The sequence below is a fragment of the Antechinus flavipes genome, chromosome 2 (genome assembly GCF_016432865.1).
Source record: "Antechinus flavipes isolate AdamAnt ecotype Samford, QLD, Australia chromosome 2, AdamAnt_v2, whole genome shotgun sequence".
In the NCBI taxonomy this organism is placed as follows: Eukaryota; Metazoa; Chordata; class Mammalia; order Dasyuromorphia; family Dasyuridae; genus Antechinus; species Antechinus flavipes.
The window spans coordinates 503165948-503188532 of record NC_067399.1 but is presented as its reverse complement, the minus strand read 5'-3'; the positions used below and the strand labels follow the sequence as shown (position 1 = coordinate 503188532).

General features: G+C 38.3%; 1 protein-coding gene across 1 annotated transcript in view; it reads left to right on the top strand.

Annotated features, from left to right (window-relative positions):
* The window catches only part of RAPGEF1 (Rap guanine nucleotide exchange factor 1), a 182067-nt gene that overhangs the window by 73521 nt on the left and 85961 nt on the right, over positions 1–22585 (top strand). The window contains exons 2-4 of the mRNA XM_051980218.1: positions 11888–12027; positions 12638–12751; positions 20075–20253. Of these exons, the coding sequence (XP_051836178.1) occupies positions 11888–12027; positions 12638–12751; positions 20075–20253 (433 nt within the window). The remainder of the gene's footprint in view (positions 1–11887; positions 12028–12637; positions 12752–20074; positions 20254–22585) is intronic.

Below are 22585 nucleotides of genomic sequence, written 5' to 3'. Positions count from 1 at the left end.
AGAACCAGGAGATCATTATACACTTCGACAACGATATTGTATGAGGACATATTTTGATGGAAGTGGATTTCTTTGACAAAGAGACCTAACTGAGTTTCAATTGATAAATGACGGACAGAAGCAGCTACACCCAAAGAAAGAACACTGGGAAACGAATGTGAACTATCTGCATTTTTGTTTTTCTTCCCGGGTTATTTTTACCTTCTGAATCTAATTCTCCCTGTGCAACAAGAGAACTGTTCGGTTCTGCAAACATATATTGTATCTAGGATATACTGCAACATATCCAACATATATAGGACTGCTTGCCATCTAGGGGAGGGGGTGGAGGGAGGGAGGGGAAAAATCGGAACAGAAACGAGTGCAAGGGATAATGTTGTAAAAAAATTACCCTGGCATAGATTCTGTCAATATAATTATTATTAAATAAAAATTTAAAAAAAAATAGAAACAAGACTGGTGGTCTGGGGGCCACTGCCATTCCTGGGGCTCTTGGCCTTATCTGCCCATAGATGGCAGTTTGGTCTGTGGTTGGTGGTATGGGAGAAGGATGGTCCCCTTCTCCACAGGGATTACTCTTCTCCATGATGTCACTGTGACCAGGCAACAATTCATAAGAAAAACAGTAGAGTTTACTTGACCACCAACTTGCTTTATTCATTCATTCACAAACATTTATTGAGCATTGATGTAATGTGCAAAGTATTATATAAACTGCTTTATTGAATGTTGAATGAACTATAACTCTTAAAATAGTTAACATAATCTTAATAGCATTAATAAAAATTTAGATCACAAGCTAGTAATAGTCCTACTATTGTGGCCAAGCCACAATGGAAGTATTGAGTTTAGTTTTAGGCATTACATTTTAAGAGAGAGATTGACAAAGTAGAGCAGTGTTTTTCAACTCAACTTTATTGAATAAAGGAAAGGTCTGGGCTTGGATAGTTAGGATGCTAGAAGGTGAAAGATAAGGCTTGAGTTTGTTTTTAATACTGCATTTTAAGAATAAGAATTTTAGGTAATAATGTTTTGTGGGCCAGAATAATTTGTCATGGTTATTGTTTTTTTGAACACTACATTGCATTCTGAATACTGATAGAATTGAAGTCTAGAATGCTAGAAAACCATGTTTTAGGAGGAACAATTGAAGGAGCTGAGAATGTAACCAGGGGAAGAAGAGATTTATGAAAATCTGTTAAAATTTCTGTGAACATAAGGGAGCAAACTCATTTTGTGTAGATTCAGAGATGAGAGCAGGAATAGTAAAAGGTTTGTTTCACTTCAACATAAGAAAAACCTTAAGTATAAAAACTTCCTGGCAAAGGAATGGGCTATCTCTGGAGATAATCAGTGAAAGTTAGGTGGGTCATCTGTTGGGAAGGTTGTAGGTTATACTAGAAAACTCCAAAATCCATTCTAACACTAAAATCCATCTTTCAGTAATCCACAAACATATGTGTCTATGATCCCTCATTGTGATATGGAGGTGACTCTGTGCTCTCAAAGCTAAACCAGCGGAATCCAACTTCTGGTGCTTCTTATCAGTTTGGAAAGGTTTTGAGTATGGGCCTCTGCCATCTGAGAACTTGCCTAGCTAATTTTGGAGAGGTTCATCACCAGATTGGCCCAAGGGTAATGGATTTTTTTCTAGTAACAGGTGTCAAAGACCATTTACCAAGTCACACAGGAATTGCAGTTTATGTGGATGAAAGTGGTTCACACACACTGACAACTCACTCATCCTAGAAGCATTTAGTCGGTCTATAAGTATTACGTGCCTACTATGTGCCAGGTACTTGAGCTATAAAGAAAACCAGAAAACAGTTCCTTTTCTCAGATAGCCCCCAATCTAATGGGGGAGTCAACATACTAATAGCTGTGTACAAATAAGAAATAGGACAAAATAGAGTTAATCAGTTAGAAGGAACTACAGTCCTGTCCTGTTGCATATAAAGTGTGACTAAGTGAGGGGGTTTTCCAGGTGAGGTTTGAGGAGTCATTCTCAGTGCTAACTGACCACATTTTTGGTATCCTCATGTCACAAGGATCTTACCTGTCCTGAACCCTACCGTGTGTGGGTGACCTCTTCTAACATAACTCTGTGTTTCATTTTGACTTTGTGGAAAGAAATGCTCTCATGGTAAAACCTGGTGGAATTCACATATACCTTTTTTACTATATACTTCATATTCATGTCTTCTCACTCTTCTATGGGGTATTTGTAGTATTTGCAGTATTTGTAGTTAAAGCAGCCAGGTGACACAGGCCACTGGGAATCAGGAGGGACTTGATTTCAAATCAGCCTTGGTTTCCTCATCTGTAAAATATGAATAATAATAAATAAAAATAAGTAATGATTAAATAATAAATGAATAAAAATAAATTTTAAAACCCTGCCTTTCAGGGTTGTAATGAAGAGCAAATGAGATGATCCTTGCAAAGCATTTAGTGGAGTCTGGTACAGAGTAGGTGATTTATAAATGCCATATTGATGAGGATGGTGGTGGTGCTACTGCTAGTGATAGTGTTCATGGGAAAGCTTTCCTTATTTATATTTTTAACCAACCCTTTGAAATTCTTCTGTCCCTTTATGTCCCTTCAGATTTAAGCTTTCATGGAAGAACTTTTTCATCTCACCTCCACTTTCTCATCATCCACTCAGTCTTCAACCCTTTCCAAATCTGGCTTCCATAGTTACCACTAAAAAAAACAACCCTTTCAAAAGTTAACAGGAAAAAATAATGATAAATGTTGGAGGGAATGTGGAAAAACGGGGACACTAATACATTGTTGGTGGAGTTGTGATCCAGCCATTTTGGAGAGCAATTTGGAACTATGCCCAAAGGACTCTCAAACTATGCATACCCTTTGACCTCACAGTGTCTTTATTGGATCTGTATCCCAAGGACATCAAAAAAAAGGAAAAGGACCCACATGTGCAAAAATTTTTAGTAGCCATTTTTATAGTGTCAAGAAACTGGAAACTGAGTGGATGCTCATCAGTTGGGAATGGCTGAATAAGTTATGGTATGTGAATGTTATGGAATAGTATTATTCTATAAGAAATGATCAGGGACAGCTAGGTGGTACAGTGGATAGAGCACTAGTCCTGAAGTCAGGAGGACCCGAATTCAAATCTGACCTCAGACACTTAACACTTCCTAGCTGTGTGACCCTAGGCAAGTCACTTAACCCCAACTGCCTCAGGGGAAAAAAAAAAAGAAATGATCAGCAGGATGATTTCAGAAAAGCCTGGAAAGATTGATGAACTGATGCTAAACAAAGTAAGTAGAACCAGGAAAATATTGTACACAACAACAAGATTATGTGATATTCAGTTCTGATGGAAGTGACTCTTCAACAGTGAGATGATTCATACCAGTTGCAATAGTCTTGTGATGGAGAGAGCCATCTGCATCCAAAGACAAGACTGTGAGGACTGAGTATGGATCACTACATAGTATTTTTATCTTTTTGGTTGTCATTTGCGTGTTTTTTTTCTTTCTCATTTTTTCCATTTTGATCTGATTTTTCTTGAGCAGAATGATAAATGTTGGGGATATATATAGAAGAATTGCACATGTTTAACCTATATTGGATTACTTGCTGTCTAGGGGAAGAGAATAGGGGAAAAAAGGAAGAAAAATTTTCAACACAAGGTTTTGCAAGGATGAATGTTGAAAGTTATCTTTGCATATATTTTGAAAATAAAGATTTATTATTATTATTATTATTATTATTATTTTTAAAAATTAACAGTGACCTCCATAATAAATCCCTGACATTTCTATCAGAACCTTGATCAGTCAATATCACAATGGACTTGCCTGGGCAGGTTATTGAATCTCTTGGAGCCTCGGGTTCCTGATCTGTAGAAAGAGTGTACGTGTGTGTGTGTGTGTGTGTGTGTACAATAAGAGCACCTACTTCACAGTATTATTGCTAGGATCAAATTAAATAACAAAGTACTTTGCCAACTTTATGCACTATGGAGCTGTCAGCTATTATTAATGCTATTAATATGGTTTTATTTAGTTAATTCTGGCTTCATAATCATAATAGTTTCCTTTTAATGATCAAGCACAGTGAGATAATAGTACAAATATTATTATTGATCCTATTTTACATATGAGGAAATTAGCAAAGTTGCTTATCCACAATTCCATGTCTAGCATTAGAGCCAAGACCTAGTTTTCTGACTTCAAGTCCTTTGCTCCCAGCATTACAATGTGCGGTTAGCCTGTGAAAGGTTCAGAGATTTCAAGGCACATTACAGAAAGCTTCTCCCTAAACTGACCTTATTACAAGGTTTTGTTGATAATAAATAAACCACTAGAAAACATTTATTTATAGGAAAAGACCTTGATTGGGTCTAGGCAGTCCAATGGCCCTGTGGTTTGGGGTTTTGTACCACCATAGAGAGAGCTCTAGGCTTCAGTCCAGTGTGACTCAACTCCAGTTGCCTTCCCATCCTATACAGAGTGGCTCAAATAAGCCTGAACTCAGAAGTTGACATATTTCCTATAAAGTCAGAGACTCTCATCATGAATATATTCATTAATCATTTTAAATCAAGGGTTCTTAATCTGGGGTTGAGTTTTTTAAAAAAATTTTTTATATTTCAATATAAGTGGTTTCCTTCATAATCCTTTGTATTTGATCCTAATTCATTTAAAAACAGTATATTCAGAAGGTGTCTATAAGGCTTCATCTAACTTCCAAAAGGACCCATGATACAAAACATGGTTCTCTCCAGATGTTTTTCTCTCTATGTCTTCCCCTCTTTCCCTCTAGGTGAAAAGGCTAATCTAACTATCCTACATAAATTATTTCCTCTATTCTCATCAAAGGTACCATTTATTCAAGCCTGATACTCTCTTGTAGAGAGAATGACTATCAGAAAGCTATCAGAAAATGCTGCCCCTGAGCCCAGGGCTGGGCTAAGAAGACAGTTCTCTTACCTTGTAGTGAGAGCTTTCTGCCTTTTCCTTTGTAGTCTGAATTAGAGGCGTGCCAGCTTAGGAGAGACAGCCATATAGTCCTCAGTACAACTATGATTGAACAGCTGGGAGCAATCCAAATCTAGCCTCGAGAGGATCTTTTTCTTGAGTAGAAGGATGGACGGAACAGCTACAAGATCAGCATTTTTCAACTTGAACGAAAACAGCCAGTAATCTGAAGGATATAGTGAGCCCACAGAGAAGGAATTTGCCGCGTTAGTTTGCCTTTGAAACCATACCATGCTAGAAGAGAAATAGCCAGGCAGATGTAATAGAGGGAGAGGAAGGCTTCACTTTGGGAAAGTAGCCAAAAATGAATTAATCTCTTTCTTCTTGCTTAGCAGAAACCCCCCCCCCATTCATTCACTTTGCCTTGTTTTACATGGGGTCTGCTAAAATCGCTATGAATGGAGTAGCCAGAGACCCAGAGTTCCCCCCAGAGCAGGCTTTGAGGTTCTCAAGCTGTTTGTATAGCCAGAGCATTCATCACCTGTAGGCAGGCACCCCTAAGGAACAGGGGGACAGCCCTCAAGCCCATTCAGTTTGACTACAGGCATTTATTATGAACCTCCTGTGTGAAAAGCAGGATAGAGTAAAGAGTAGAGATCCGGCCTCAGAGTTAGTCTTACGTCCTAACCAAGTGACTCAGAACATACCACTTAATCTCTGTCCCTCTCTCTGCACCCCCCCACTCCTCTCACCCTCTAAGACTTGTTTGATTATGAACTCAAGGGCAGGGACTGCCTTTCTTTGTATCCCCAGCACTTAGCACATTGCCTGGCCCATAGTAGGTGCTGAATATAAATATTTATTAACTGAACAGCTGACTCTTAAATTGCACAGCAGCTGCTGACCTGCATTAAGAGAGAATTTCTTCCCTGGGGATTTCCTTTGCCAATGAAGTCATGGTTCCAATTGCAATAGTGCAGATGCTAAAAGATGCTTCAGAGAGGACAAAATGGAAGCATTCCTCCCCTCACTAGGTTTATATCCTACTGGATTGATTACCTGTTTAGTGTCCCAGAAATCACATAAATCAAATATAAATTGAATGTGAGAGTTGTTAAAGGATAAATAAAAGTACCATTAAGACTTCTTCCTTTTATTGGCTTTTTTCTGTGTCATACACTGAAATTTCTTCCATCCTTGAAAAGTCTTCCCTTAACTGGTCTATCCTGTCCAATTACTGCCCCATTAAGGAGTTTGCTAATAAATGTGTAACAATGGATTATCTCAAAACATGGCACACTTTTTGTGTTTAATTTGCATTATTAACATTTTCTTCACCACTTTCTTAAGTCTAGATAATCAACAAAACAATAAATCAAACTTTGATGGGTACTGTTTGTCAATTTTCTGAGGGGAAAATGCTCACGTTGAAAATTTAACAATCTGTCTGAAGCCTGACTGAGCTGGCCCCATCCCACCCTTGGCAATCCCTTTTCCTGCCTTCACTGTTAAATCTCTCGAACTAGATATGTATGTATATTCCATGCCTCTAGTTCCTCATTACCCAGTCACTTTTTGGCCCCTCCCACTCTAGCTTCCACACCCACTACTCTAATGAAACCCTCTTCTCAAAGGTTAACAGTGACTTCTGCAGAAGTAATTGATATTTCCATCAGGCCTTAAGGTTTACCAAGTGCTCTAACCCTCTCAGTAGGCACTTCAGGCATTATTATCCCTATGTCACAGGGCTAACAAATTCCAGCTGAGATTCCAGAAGGACAAAGTACATATAGAGGAGGCCATGAGTTAAGGCAAAATATAAGGCTGCAAAACAGGGGCTATTAGTGTGCTACTTTGTGTGTACTCCCATCTCCCGATATACTGGCCCTTCAAAGAGAGTTTCTAACACATTGAAGGTATTTAGAATATGTGCTCTGCAGGCCCGCTCATCTATTGAAAGACTGTGCCATAGGATATTGAACTTAGGGAAAGGAACTTTTGCTTATGAGTCCTGACCTGGCCCTTGACATATTAGTTTCCTCCTTAATGAAATAGGAATCATAATGCCTAAAATACCCATCTCCCAGGACAAAATAACTGAAGCATGCCTTTAATTGCCATCTCAATGGCTTTCGTTTATTCAGAAGACCATCTACAACAATAGGTGCCTCCTGTTCTTTCCACCTTTGTCTGGCATTCAAAGCTCTGTATTTTGGTGCCATTCTTCCTTTCCAGGCTAATTTCATATAAAACCTTTCCATATACCTGGACACTAGGATCAAGACAGTTCTCCCACAACATGCTCTCTGCTTTCCTGCTCTGTGTCTAGGATGTCCTGTCTCCCCCCTTCAACATCTTTTAAAGCTCAGCTTACATGGACTTAAAAATACATGAAGATGCCTGCCATCCCTTTCCTCAATCAGTAAGGTTCTTTTATACCACAAATGAATAGCACAATAAATTTATGAGAGTCCTGGAGGGAGATTGAATCAAAGCCCCTACAGTCAAATCTTGAATCTATAGTTGCAAGCCCAATTCATTGATCTTCTCTTTCTCTATTTTATGCAAATAAGCCTCTAGAAATACAAAATTTCTCCTTATTACCGCTTTGGCTGCATTCCACAAATTTTGGTATGTTGTCTCATTATTGTCATTCTCTTGGATGAAATTATTGATTGTGTCTATGATTTACTGTTTTGCCCATTCATTCTTTAGGATGAAATTATTTAGTTTCCAATTACTTTTGGCCTTTTATTGAAATTAATTTTTATTGCATCGTGATCTGAAAACATTCATTTACTCTTTCTGCCTTTCTGTGTTTGATTTTGAGGTCGTTATGTCCCAATACATGGTCAGTTTTTGTAAAGGTTCCATGAACTGCCAAGAAGAAAGTGTACTCCTTTCTGTCTCCATTCAATTTTCTCCAAAGATCTATCATATCTAACTTTTCTAGTATCCTGTTTACCTCTTTAATGTCTTTCTTATTTACTTTTGTGATTTGATTTATATAATTCTGAGAGTGCAAGGTTGAGATCTCCCACTATTATAGTTTTGCTGTCTATTTCTTCTTGCAGCTCTCTTAACTTTTCCTTTAGGAATTTAGATGCTACACCACTTGGTGCATATATGTTTAATATTGATATTGCTTCATTATCTATGCTACCCTTTAGCAAGATATAGTTTTCTTCCTTATCTTTTTTAGATCAATTTTTGCTTTTGCTTGATCTGAGATCAGGATGGCTATCTATGCTTTTTTAAAATTTCACTTGATCTTGAATCTATAACTAAAATCTGTGTGACCTTGAGTAAGCTATTTCTGTTTTCCATGCCTCAGTTTCCTTATTGCAGAGTAACATTGTGGAAAATGCAATGAATTTGGATTCAGAGGACCTACGTTCAAATCCTTTCTCTTCCTTTACCTTTTAAACTTTTTTTTTCAACAAACAAAAACCTTTTCTTTCTCACTTTCTTCCCAATGGAAAAAACCAAAACCCTTTAATAAATGTGTAGTCAAGCAAAAAGAAAAAAATTCCTATATTGGGCATGTCCAAAAAAATTTCATTTTCTTTTTCTTCCTTTCTCTGTGATCTTGAGTGAGACACTTAACTTCTTCTCATCTGGTAAAATGAAGGACTTGTCCTTTTTAGATCTCAGTCTATCTCCGCTACAGGCAGATGCTCTCCAAGGTTCTATAGCTCTGAGCCCTATGAAATTCTACTTCTTATTAGGTCTCATGGGTCTCAATTATCTTGCTAGTTGTATGACTGTGAACAAGTCACCTAACCTCTCCAAGTTATAGAGCCTGAGGATGAAGTCCTAAGTCCTTGATTGACATATAATTATCTATACATGTTTATGTGTTGTATTCCCCTATTAGAATCTCAAGTTCTCTAAGAACAAGAACAGATATTCTTTCAATCTTGTATTTTGCTTGAATGCTGCTTTGCTCACTATAGATTGAATACAATTGAATTAAGAGTGTTTGACTTTTTCAATAATATTGGGAAAAGGCCAATAATTCACTTTATAGACTCCAAAGGTCCCGGGAGACTACTATTGTTGTTTTCATAGCCAAGTGGGACTTTTTTCTCTCATTAGTATGGAATTGCCCATATACCTTGTTGTGAGTTAAACTGGTTGTGTTTGAGTAGACTCTAGCCCACTTAAGAGTCATAATTTGGTTTCTGATCATTATTAGCCATATAAGTTTGGAATTTGTTCTTGGGTTAAAAAATTAGTTTCTTTTCAAAACAAATTCCCTCCATTGTATAGTAATCTTTCCATATATTTCTTTTATTATGGCACATAATTCATCATTAACATCTCAAGTCCCTAGCTTCACAAATGCAACATTCCTGGTAGCTACAGCACATCCTTTTTTTTACTTCTTAGGCAAATACAGTATCTCCTCACCTAATACAACTTATTATTTGTGAAGGTAGTTCAGGTCACCTGAATTATAGCAGTTTATGTACTTGACAGCATCTGCCTACTTTGATTAGAATTTTACCAGGATTGCTCAAAAAAAGTTTTCTTGCTGAATTTCTACTGTGAAAACTGCACACTTTATCTTAAGTTGGAATTTGTTATATTCTTAGCTCTCTTGGTTCACTTGACTGTGAATTCCTTTACTAGGTGATCTTCCATCTTCCCCCTCTATGAACATTCTCATTTTTATGATCTTACCCAGTCTTAACTAGTTCAGGATCATATCTCTGTATTGGAATAAGAGTCAGCAAAAATCTATTAACAAAAATACTCCTACAAGACCAAATATAAAATTCTCTATTTGACATTTAAAGCCCTTCATAGCTTGCCTCCCCATTTTTTTCTCTTCTCCTTCCCTCTTATATCTTATACAACCTCTCCTCTCTTTTTAGTTTTTGATCCAACGACCCTTGTCTCCTGGCTCTTACTCTATTTCCCTCCTCCTGATGTTCCTGGCTTAAGTCCTGCCTTCTATCAGAAGCCTTTCCTTGTCTATAGCCTTTTTTTATTCTGGTAGCTTCCCTTTGTTAATAGTTATTTGCATAATATCTTTCCTATTAGATGGTGAGCTCTGGAGAGCAGGAATTGTCTTTTGTCTTTCTTTGTCCTCAGTATTATGCTTGGCACATAGTAGGTTTTTAATAAATGTTTATTGACTGACAGCTTGCAAACCTGCATTATCAAAACCTAATTCTGTACCAGTTAATTCCGACCTAAGTTTCCATTTTAAAATTTAAAAACATTTTTAAAAAATCTTTTGCCATTTGATTATTTATGTCTAATGATGAAACTTGTTAAAGGATATTAAATTCTGTGGTAGGGGAGATTTATGATGGATATATTATCACTTTCACATGATGGCCTTGATCCAGTGATCCTTAAATTCTGGCAAAGGGAAGGCTCCTAGGATGATATTTCAGTCTAATTCAGTAGTTGTATATTTCCTTTCATGTTGACATGACCCAAGTCCTGTCTCATTCCTAAGATACTAGCAGAATCCTAAATCTTGACTATCCCAGCTTTAGACCCCCATGGCAATTGAGGTTGCACTCCAATTTAGATAGGCAGCCACTAGAAGAAAAGGTATAATTTCTTTCCCAAGTCTGATGAGGTAACTGACCTACCTGGAAACCTTCTCACTTATATCAAGGCAAAAACACGAGATTTCTCTTGTTCCCTTCTTCCCATTCATACTCCACTATGTTTGTTGTAAATTTAATCTTAGCTTTGCTACTTTCCTTAATAATCATTTTAGTAGACATCAATTTTCTCATTTCCAAAATGGGGATTTGGTTTAAATAATGATGAAGATCCATTTCATCCCTAAATTATGTGCTTTTGTGATTTCAAAAAGACAGGATCCCCAGGATGTTTTGCCCACCTACCCCCAGCCATTCCTTTCAGAAGTCTTTTTGAGTGAGGGATATTTTTTAGTGGTGTTGAGATAGAAGGAAATCAACCTTTCTCTTAGAGCTGTGATTAAGACTGAATTGATCTCGCTATGTAGTCTGTGTGAAGTTTGGTGCTTTTTCAGTGTTGTGCTTATATGTTACATCTTATCAAAGGGATGAATCTGTCTAGCCTACTCCTTACCTTTGAGCCAAAGGGCACTCGTTATTAGATAATTCCCAAGGCCAGATAGCCTATCAAGACCTTAGATAAGGCATCCCTCTTTCTAACTAAAGGATAACTTAATGAGAAGGACTTGAACTTTGTGTCTTTTGCCCGGTTCTATTGTGTAAATTGACTTGTTTTTATTTCGATTTTTATAATTTATTTTTTTCTAATCTAAGTTAGAGAATTCCTTTCTGCTGTCTTTTAGAATGGCCTCTCTTCACCTCCATTCACAGATTTTCACTCAATTTCAACTGTTACCTTGTCTCATCTGAGATCCTAAATAGGAAACTTCTTTTATTTCTGAATTGGGAAAACCAAGGACTGAACTGAGAGTCAAGAAACCTAGAGTTGGGTTTGGTATTCTTCCACTTACCTATCTGTGTGACCTTGGAGGATACTCATTCCTCTCTCTAGGTCTCAATTTTTTAATCTATAAAAAACAAGGAGGTTGGACTACATAGCCTCTTAAGGACCTTGTTCATCTCCAACATTCTTTGAGCTACTTTAACATATTCTTCGTTTCTGTGTTCATTGGAAGCCTATAAAGTTAAAAAGATCTAGTCTATTAGAAACTTTTTCTCAAAACTCTTTGCCTTCTCTCCTAACTCTACAACCCAAAGCAACCAATTGACAAGGAGAGGAGATTGCTGGTACTAAGATTTGTTAGATATCCCTCAGTAGATCTTTCTCCGTTCAAGAAATTGGATGCGTCAGAAAAGCCGGAGAGTCCTTCTCTGTTGGGTATAGATTGCTCATTGCCACAAGCAGCAAGCTTGACCCAGTCCATTCCCATCCTTGCTCATAATGCTTCTACCTGGGATTATTTTCAGATTCCCAGCGCTCTCATCTTTCCTCCTTCACCATGAAGCTGATGGACAAATTTCACTCGCCCAAAATCAAGAGAACACCATCAAAGAAAGGAAAACCAGCCGATGTGCCTGTGAAAACCCTTGAAAAACCTGTGAACAAAGTAAGTAGATAAATGGGGCTTCTCTGCATCTTCTCTTGGGTTAGTCTTTACCTGCTCGCCTTTACCTGCTGGGATTGATAGGGGCTTCTGCTGTTTTGAAATTGCATTCCCTGGAAATGTTCCTTCTATTGCACCTATTCCATAGTATTTCATTATTTCAGGAGAGGCCTTCTGAGTTGCAGTACTATAACCGTCCAGATGGCCAATGTATTTAATTTTTATCAAAAGCAAGGTCAGCTGGCCCAAAGCCATTCTCCTTCTCTAGCTCTGTAATCCTTCGAACATTTAAGCAGCTCTTTGTGGAATTTGCCTCATGTTCACACCCCTCCGGTGCCACCGCCTTCCCTCCCCAAAGTTTCCCACATTCCCTGGCGTGCGTATGTACCACCATGGAGTTTATGATTTCCAGATCATCTCTTGGCTTTAGGGTGTGTGCTTTTAAAAATGCAAAGTCTTTGAACCTTCGCCAAAGATGTCCTCAATTGCTGGTAACTTCAACAGGGAGAATCCAGCAGATGTATTGAAACAGCTGCTGATGTTGTCGACCCCTCCCTCCAGCCTAAAATGGCCATTTCAAGCCCTGTAGGAATCCAGGTTTCCTCTCTTCCAGGAGGCCACAGAAAATTTTCTACCAGAGGGCTACCCTCCTCCCTTGGATCTGGATCACCAAGCAGTACAATTTATGTCCACCAGTGCTGTGGTTCCCAGGTCTCAGAGGCAGAAGGTCAGTGTGACATTAAGAACAATTGGGGTTGCCTTCGATTGCAGTGAATCCTGATCCCATTGTTGGGGGGGATTAAGACAACCTATTCACCTTTATGTACTGGGTTCTCTGTTTTCTTGGGGTTGGGTGGTGGCCGTGGGTTCAAAGAGCATTAAGGAAACATTCCAAGGGGCCTCAGATGTCATCTTAAGATAAAACAGAGCTGGCAGCCCCAGTGGTCCTTGGGCCGTACTCCATGCTTCCATGTGCAACATTCTGGAGCCCTTTCAATTGTTGGGTTGGGTGAAGTGCTCCTTGGAGTCTCTTCCTGGTAAGTGGGTGTGTTTTATCTGTCAACAGCTGTATTTCCAATAACCAAAATTATCTGAATAACCCAAAAGGGAGTAGGACATTCTGGAGAGAGGGAAGATATGGATTATACTTAGGGAAGAGCATGTATCTTTTAAGGCCTTGAACTTTACTAGCAGAGAATAAGAATTAAGATGTGAAGGGGATAAGCAGTGGATTTCCAAAGGCTATGCCAGCAAAGTAAAATTCTCGTAGCATTGGAAAGGCCATTCAGCCAGGTTCTAGTAACGGACTTTATCTGCTCTTCAAGGACAGCATAATCCAACGTGGAGTGGCTTATTCCCCAAAAGTTGGCCAATTGGCAATAATTTTTTTTTTATCTGTGGTGACTTATCCAGAGGAAATGAATACTGGATATCATATTGGAGATATACTGAAGATCACATCCCTGGTCAGCAAATAATTAACATAATATCTTCATATTGACTTGAAATTATAACAATTTTTTTTTAAAAGCTTAATGAATCAGGACAAAAATAAAATAAATCTTAAAAAGAAACAAACTCAAATGACTGTCAGAGTTAGATTTATAACCATCAGTGGTGATGCACCTGGCCTTTAAATGTTGGTGCTTTGTGTTTTTGCCTTGACCTAGAGTTTTATAGTGTGCCTGTTTTTCCTTTTGTGTTTAATTCACAGAGTACCTTAAGGAAATACTAGATAACTATGTTTGGGGGTGAGGGTGGGGTAAGATGGAGGAAGTTTCATTGTCTTATAGTAGAGTGAATTTTTAGATGAACTTTCCCCATAGCAAGGGAGATCCTCGGATTAAAAATGAAATATTTGGATTTTGTAAGAGTTGATCTAAAATCCAGATTATAAGACCATGGTTGAGTAATAAACCAGGAAATTTAGTCTGGACAACAATTATTAAAGCTTGTCTAGCAATCTCCTAAAGGAGAGTTTAATATTGAATGCCGCGGAGAGCGAAAGATGTCATATTGCATCAATCTAGACAGCCCAGCTTCAAATGATTTACTAACAGCCTTGTTCAAGCTTTGCCTGGAGCCTGTTGAAATATTATTGGGTTTATTAGTAGGACACATGCACCCTTTGGCTTTTTAAAGAATAATCTCTCTTTAAAGGGGCATGGGCATACTGGATATTCTTCTGTCTATACTGTTCTTTTTATCATCATCTGCCAATTTACTGCCTGTCAGAAAGTATTCTCACATACATTTGAATGTATGGAAGCTCTTTTTTTTTTTTTTTTTTTTTGCTCAGAGAATCTTGGATGCAAAGCTGTTTCCGATTCTTTATTGTTGCTTTCCCACTCCCATACCATCACCACTTTTGTCTATAGCCTAGAAAAGAAAAAGAGGGAGATAGATGTTAAGGTTGAAAATGTCATTTACTTGGTGGGGCATCCTAAAAACAAATCCTGGCAGATGGCCTGAGCTTGGAAGAAGGCAGAAAGAAAAGGCAGAGGCTCCTCAAAATGCAGAATGACTCATGAAAGTGGGAATATAGAAAGATAGCCTGAGGTTTCAAGGAATGTTCTTTGGCCCAGTTTAATTCCTTCTTTGTGAATATACCTCTTTAAGGGGAAAGTGGTTATAATCAGATGATAAGGCTCTTGAGCAATTATGCTGGACAGAGTAAATAAAATATAACAGGACATTTTTTCTAAGTCCATACACATACAATGGGAACATAAGGACATTCAGGGAAAAATAGGTATAGGAACCTAGACCAAGCCAAAAAGATGTTTAGGATTTCTTTGTTATTCTGAGATTTAATATTCATTTGTGCACTTTGATATTTATCTATGGGGTTTCCATAACACTTTTCCAATGGAGAATATTAAGTATTCCATAAAAAATTTATAAGCTTTAAAACATTTAAAAGTATGAAATAAGAGGGGGAAAATGAAATAAAATAAACAGAGCTCCAAAAATGAGTAAGACCCAGGGAGGTTAAGCCTTTCAGTACAGTCCAGGCATGTTCTAGGATCTGTGTTAGGCACTGGGAACAGGAAGACAAAAAAGGGAAAACAGGCCGTGTCCTCAAGGAACTTACATTCTACTGAAAATGACCAGGAGTAGGATTGAGAGTTCTGTATCCTGGCACTGAGCAGTTATGGGATATGCCAGCTAGCTTCATTTGGAGAGATAAATATTGATAGCCTGAGCTAGTCACAACATAATGGAAAGAGCACAGATTGGGAATTCTATGTGCCACCTTGGCCTAGTCAGCCCTCACCCACTGGCCTCTGGGACTTCAGTCAATAAGTAGTTTTAAGTGCCTTTTACACATCAAGTACTGTACTAAGTTACAAAGAGAGCACCCTCCCCACCCCTTAAAACACAGTCCTTTCTCACCAGGAGTTCACAGTCTAATGGGGTGCACAAACAGGTAGTGAAGGGTAAATTTTCTCAAAGAGAAAGCACTAAGGTGAAGTACTGAGAAAATCTTCTTGAATTAGGTAAAACTTTAGCTATAACTTGAAGAAAGCCAGAAGAGAAGAGATGAGGAGACAGGCTGTTCTGTCCATCTTGGGCAGTCAATGAAAATGTTCATTGTTGGGAAATCTCATGCAAGGAAGAGCTAGAAAGCTGGTGCCCTGAATTGTAGAGTGTGGGGAAGACTGGAAAGATAGAAGAGGCCAGGTTGTAAAGGGCTTTAAAAGCCAAACAGAGGATTTATGTTTGATCCCAGAGGTAATAGAGAGCCACAGGAATTATCTGCCAAATAAAGCATTTGGATCATTTATCTAATATCCTTATCCCTCCAATATTTTGGAGATTTTTTTCTCTTTCATAGGGTACCCTCTAGTTCCAACAAAGTCTGATTCTAGAATTTATAACATTTAGATGGATGAAATTCACCTTTACATTATTATCTATTAAAGGGGTAAAAAATACTAAGAAAATAAAATCTTAAATGATTCAAAAGTATCAGAAATGGAGTCTATTTTCATAAATTTAGTTTTGGCCTTTTTACAATACATATTTTTTAAATTGCATCTCATTGCTCAGCACAGGTTTTTATATTTTATTGAGAATAATAAAACTAAACTTCTTTAGAATTATCCTAACAATAACTCTAACTTTTTACAGATTGGCCTTCCCCCATAGAAAATGGAGACCAAAGATACTATAAGTACTCTGAACATTTGTAATTGACACAATTTTTGAGAATACTAATGGTACCCAATTAGGAAAATAGCAGCAAAAATACAGATGATTAATAAAACACAGAAGTAAGTGGTTATCTAGTTTCTAAAAAGAAGCCCTGTAGGATTTCAGAGAATATTTGCTGACTGATTATAGCATTGATCTCTCTAAGGACCTCAGTGAGATTGCTTCTGTCATCATCTGCTCATCTAAACCTGTCTTGGACAGAATATGATAAAATGAGCAGTAGTTATGTAATCATGTCAAAAGAGCACTGAAGTGAGAGTCAGGAGACCTGGAGCCAATCCCAATACTAATTCAGTGTGACTGTAGATAGATCTCACTTTTCTTAGTCCCATTTGTCAGATTACTAGGTTTTCCCTGAGGTTTCTTCTAGGCCTAAGGTTATAGTCCTAAAAGCATAGTTTTAAATAATTGAATCTTTTGTCTTTTTTTATCTCCTTTTCACTTTTCATACTTTTTCCTATCTTTCCTCCTGCCTGCCTGTGCTTTAGATCTGCCTTCCATCCCTATGGACATTTCTTAGAGGGGTAATTTTGGGGAGAGGAGAGCTAACTCCTGACTTAGACCTTATTCACATATGTAGAATTAACTAGCATTGCATGGTGATTTGAGTCAGTGACAGTACCTTGAGCCTAGTGCCATGAGCCCCATGTGTCATTGAGAAAGTTGGACTGGCTTGCTTTGGGTTCTGAGCATATATCTTTATCTAAGTGAAGTGAATTCCCATTTCTTGCTCAGGCTTCTTATAACTAATTATCTCAGCCTAAGATTACTGACTGAATTTTCCAAGAATGCTGTTAATTTTGGAAGAATTTGTAGGAGATTTACTATATCAAATCTGAATCTGTCAACTCCTTTTTTAGGAAATTCAGGCTGCCTCCCTAAACAGACAAGATTAAACAGAGAATCTTAGAACAACAGAATTTCAGGTCCCCAACACCGATATGCCATGAAATCTTCCCCTGAATTCTGAATCACCATTGCCTTTGGAAGGGTTTCCATCCCTATAGCAAAGCTGCTCACAAAGTTCTCTCCAGGACATCCTTTTTTCTTTCAGCTGTCACCACTGATCCCACCTTGTACAAATATTCCAAGAGCTCTAGGAATTTTGTAGATCCATAGAATATGAGAACTGCAAGGGGAGTGTAGAGATTGGTTATTATATCCCAACTATCTCACTTCACAGTCTTTGAAAATTGTCTTTTTTTTATTTGTGCACAAATGGAAACACACTCTGTTTTTTATGTGCACAGACAAAATGAAGGCCCCTCTTCTCTTTTACTTCTGTGCTATTTTGCTTGATAATCTTATTAGCTCTCATAGATTGAATTATTTCTGTGCAAATGATCTCATGGACTGTTTATCAGTCGCTAACCTCTCTCTTCTGTTGTCTGGTCTCAAATCTCCAATGTCTTTTGGAATCTTGAACTGGATGTCTCATAGACATTTTAAACTCAATATGTCTAAAATTAGCTCTATATCCCCTCCCAACTTCTCTTCTCTTTTAATTTCCTTATCATTATTGAGAATATCACCATAATCCCAGTCATCCAAGTTTACAACCTGGATGCCGTCCTCGGCCCTTCATTCTCCCAATCCCCATATAAAATCTGTGGCCAAGCCTTATTAGTTATACCTTCCTAACAATTCTTGCCTGTCCTTTTCCTCTCCTTGAGGTCTATCCTTCACTGGGCTATCAAAGGGATCTTCTTAAAGTGCAAACCTGAGCTGACTGGAGTAATTAACCCCAGAGGCACTCAGTGGCCTCTAAGATCAAATAGGCAGGCCTTTGTTTAGCTTTTAAAATCTTTCGCCCTGATCCTTTCTTACCCTTCCAGCCTTCTCAGACTTTACTCCTTTCTAAGTACTGGGCATCCTCCTCAATCTCCTCAAACAAAACCCTATGTCTCCTGACTCTGGGCATTCTCCTTGGCTGTCTACTGTATCTGAACATCTCTCTCTTCTCATTTCCCCTCCTGGCTTCCCTGACTTTTTTCAGATCTCACCTCAAAGAAGTCTTTCCCAGTCATGCTGGATACTATTGCCCTCCCAATGAGATTATTTCCAACTTATCCTTTATGTCACTTGTAATTTCCATGTTATCTCTCCTATTAGACTGAGAACTATTTCCTTGGGGGTTAAGACTATTTTTTGCCTGTCTTTGTACCCCTAGTTCTTAATATGTTGCCTGGTCCATAGTGAGTGCTTGATAAAAATGCTTTGGATTTAAGATTTATTCATCCTCTAACCTTCCTTGTCTTTTTCCTTTTGGGAACAAGAGGATAGTTTTTAGATTCACAAATGTAGTATGCACAGACTTTTCATTGCTTTCCTTTTAATTATTTAAAGAAGCTACATCTAGAATGGTTAATAAGGTTTGATTGGCAGAGATGTAGGTTTATAATCCAGTGTTGCTTTTTGTGTTTGGGTGTCCTGTGTTTTGAGCATTCTCACTGATTGAATCTACATAATGAAGTCTCCCAAAGGAGGGACCCAATCCCATGAAAGACACAGGATATCATTTCCTTCATATTTCCTTATTTAAATTTTAATTGTAATCTCTATTATTTAGATAGGTTATCCATTTTGTGAATGTTTATCATCTATCATTCCCTTTTCACTACCCTCCATCTCAATTACAGACCATTAAGAGGGGATAGATCAGAAACAGCATGATATAGTGGAAATTTTTTTGGATTTGGAGACAGAAGGACCCACGTTCAAATCCTGGCTTTACTACTTGTTATCCTCAGTATTTAAGCAGTAAAATTAAAGAGCTGGCCTAGATGACCTTCCTATGCTCTAGATCTAGAATCAGATGATCCAGATTGTGAGGGAGAATGGAGATGAATATTAAAAAACTGGCTATTGAGGGTCTGCATTTCTCTGCCTGGCTACATGTGACTTATTGAATCCTAAAGAGAAAATGGCTTGGGGCTACTTGGTATCCTGTGTTAATGTGGATAATCAAAAATGGATTCTTTTCTTCTCCCTGATGTAAGAGGGCTTTTACTGGGGACCAAGGAAACCTGGATCCTGACAGCCACTGTTTTGGCTTCTCCTGAATGAATAATCGTTGTCATCTCACCCAGAGAACACTCAACTCTTGGTGGTTCCCAGGTCCTTTAGGATTAATGTGTTTTAAAGATGACATGTATCCAAGCCTTTTGGAAGTAGTGTTGTATCCAGTGGAAAGTTATGACAAAGTATTTTGTTTTTAATCCTCCTAAACTTAGATAGGTCCACCAATCTTTGAGAACTCTAGAAGGAAGATTCCTTATATAATCTGTAGCCTATCTATATGTGCCTCATGGGGTCCTTCTGTTGGTTTTCTGTATTTCTTATGGCCATTAGCAAATTAGTTGTCACAATCCCCTTGATTAGTGGCGCTCTCTGTATGGGGTTGATGGGGAATCTAAGAAGAAGGCAGTGAATGACTTTTCAAGGCTACAAGCTAATAAGTCTGTTTGAGAAACCAGGAAGGGAATTCAGGAAGAAATATATAAATATTCTATGTCCAGGCACCCTCTGGCTCCCTGGAGGAAGACAGGTGTGTGTGTGTGTGTGTGTGTGTGTGTGTGTGTGTGTGTGTGTGTGTGTGTGTGTAAGAGAGAGAGAGATCCATGTATGTGTATATGTGTATTATGTGTGTATATGTATGTATACGTGCAGTCATACACATACCTCTCTCTCCACTACCATTCTTTGGGTAGGATTTTCTGTGGCTGAGAGCTTTTCCTTTTTCCATCAGCCTCAGACTAATTTCAGTGAAACAAAAATAGCTCCCTTTAATTTCTCTCTTTTCCCCCTCCTCATCCTCAACTCACTGTTTCAGAATCTCAGCTGGCTGGAAGAGAAAGAAAAAGAGGTGGTCAGTGCCTTGCGCTACTTTAAGACCATTGTGGACAAAATGGCAATTGACAAGAAGGTATTGGAAATGCTTCCAGGTTCGGCCAGCAAGGTCCTGGAGGCCATCCTGCCCCTAGTGCAGACCGACCCTCGCATTCAGCAGAGGTAAGTTGCTTTGGGGTTTTGCAGAAGGTCCAAACTGGATAAGAAGATTCTTCCGAGAATTCCAAATGTCATTAATCAGGTGCTACTATGGATCTGACTGGTGTTTTCATCTTTTGTAGCTTCTGGCTCCCCTGCACCTATTCTCTGATTTACTCAAATGAGTAATTGCCTAAGATCATTGGATTTAGAACTTAGGGATCTCCCCTCATCTCACCCAAGGGTTCTTAACTGTGTTCATACCATTGACCTTATTAAGAATCATGTTTTTAAATAGAATTAAGAAAGAAAACAGTTATGTTGAAATAAAGTTAAATATACATGTATAGGTGTAGGTGTAGGTATACACACATGTATACACACACACATACATACACACATATATCTTATATCAGTTTCATGGATCTGGATTAAACACTTCTGATTTAGTCCAGCCCTTTCTGGGGGCTAAGATCCGGGGTGGGGGTGGGGGATGGTAGTGTCTGGTATAAGTACACACAAGTGCTAAAGAGCCAAGCTTTGATTAGAACTTGGATCCTTTGAGCTCAAATCCAGAGTGTTTTTCACTCTGTGATGCTGCCTTCTCCCCATATTCACTATGCCATTGTCTTTTGCTTCTGGGTTCTATAAGAAAAGTACTCCCAGCCCATTTCCCCTTTCTCTGTTAAAATTTGACCCTGATTAGATGCCACATCCTAGAATCATAAAGTTCTGAAAAAGAAAGGGGTCTGGGCAAGTATCTAACTCAACTCTGCCTAAAGACTAACTCCTTCTTAACCCCCCCCCCAAAAAAAAAAAAAGTGACTGGTCAGCCTTGGCTTGAAGATCTCCTATGATGGAAGACTTAATTTACCTTTTGAGATAGCTTGTTCTGTTTTTGAATAGCTCCAATTATTAGAACAATTTCTTTGAGCCAGAGTTTGTCTCTTTTATAACTTCGGTTGTTCTTCTGTGTTCTGGGGCCAACGTGAATAAGGCTAATCCTTCATCCACAGGATGGTCTTTCAAATATTTAAAGATAATTATCATAATTACCTCCCCCCCAAAAAAACCCCAAACCTATTTTGAATCAAATCATTATTAGTTCCTTAAACTGAGTAATGAATTTGAAGTTCAAAGGACAAATTGCAAATGCCAACCCTGCCACTTAGTAGCTCTGTGACCTCAGGTCAGATTCCTCAGTTGGGGAAAGAAATGGTTGTATTTGATGACCTCTTTATGAAAATTCAGCCAGTTCTCCTCTGATGTGTTTTCAGGTTTCTTTTTCCAGGAAGTTTCCCCACTTTTCTCCCTGTCAGTTATGACCAGTGTCCTCCTCAGGTTCTGACATCACATGGAACATACTCACTCTGCCGTTGTCTCCTGCTTCTGGGCTCTACCTGCAGTGTACTCACTACCACATGGCACTTTCTTTGTCCCTCTCACAGCAAGCATCTAATCAAAATCCCGTCTTGTATTCCCCTCACCTCACACATAATAGACACCTACTCAATATCTGTTGAATTGAATTGTTAAACTGTCCACAGTAACTGAACCTATCTGGACACATCTAGATTTTCAGCTTGTATTTATTAAGATAGTAAGATAGTGGTTCACATAAGATACATAAAGCAGGAGAGTCCTTAACTCTCCCTTCTACTCTGTTAACCTTTCCAAAGACCTTAGGTTATTGCAGATTTGAGTTCCCATCTGCTATGTGTGTAAATCTGGAAGCCTGAGAGAGGCAAACTGGTGTTTCCCACTGCATCTGCTTTGTCAGGGGTTTATGTGAATTGTGGCCCTCTAATCTAACAACTCCCTTCGTTCCATAATCACCTATTGTATGTAAACTATTATTCTAGGTTCTGGGAGTTATGGGCTGTTTGAATAATTGATGGTCCATACTCTCATAAAGCTTACCAAAAAACAGTTCACTGCATCCCACTTTTCACTCTCTGAGTCTCTTTTCTTCTATGTAGAATGTTGTTAGCATCAGTAACACTGGCTTCACAAGGTTATTGTAAGAAGTTTTATAAATTTCAAAGTATTTCTTAAATTTAAGTTACTGATTTTTGAAACACAAATACAGTTAACTATAGTATATAATAATTCATTTTAAAAATGGAAGCAAGATGCTAAATGAGGCTTAAGGAAGGAAATAGCTATTAATTAGGAGATCAGAAACGATTTCCTAGAAGAAATAGCATTTGAAATAGGGCTTAAAGAATGGATGAGAATTCAACAAAGAAGAGAAGGGGAGGACATTTCAGGGATAGGAAACAACTTGAACAAAGGGCCAGAAGCAGCAAAACACTGTTTGTGTTTTGGGACTGGATCCACTTTGACTGGTATAAAG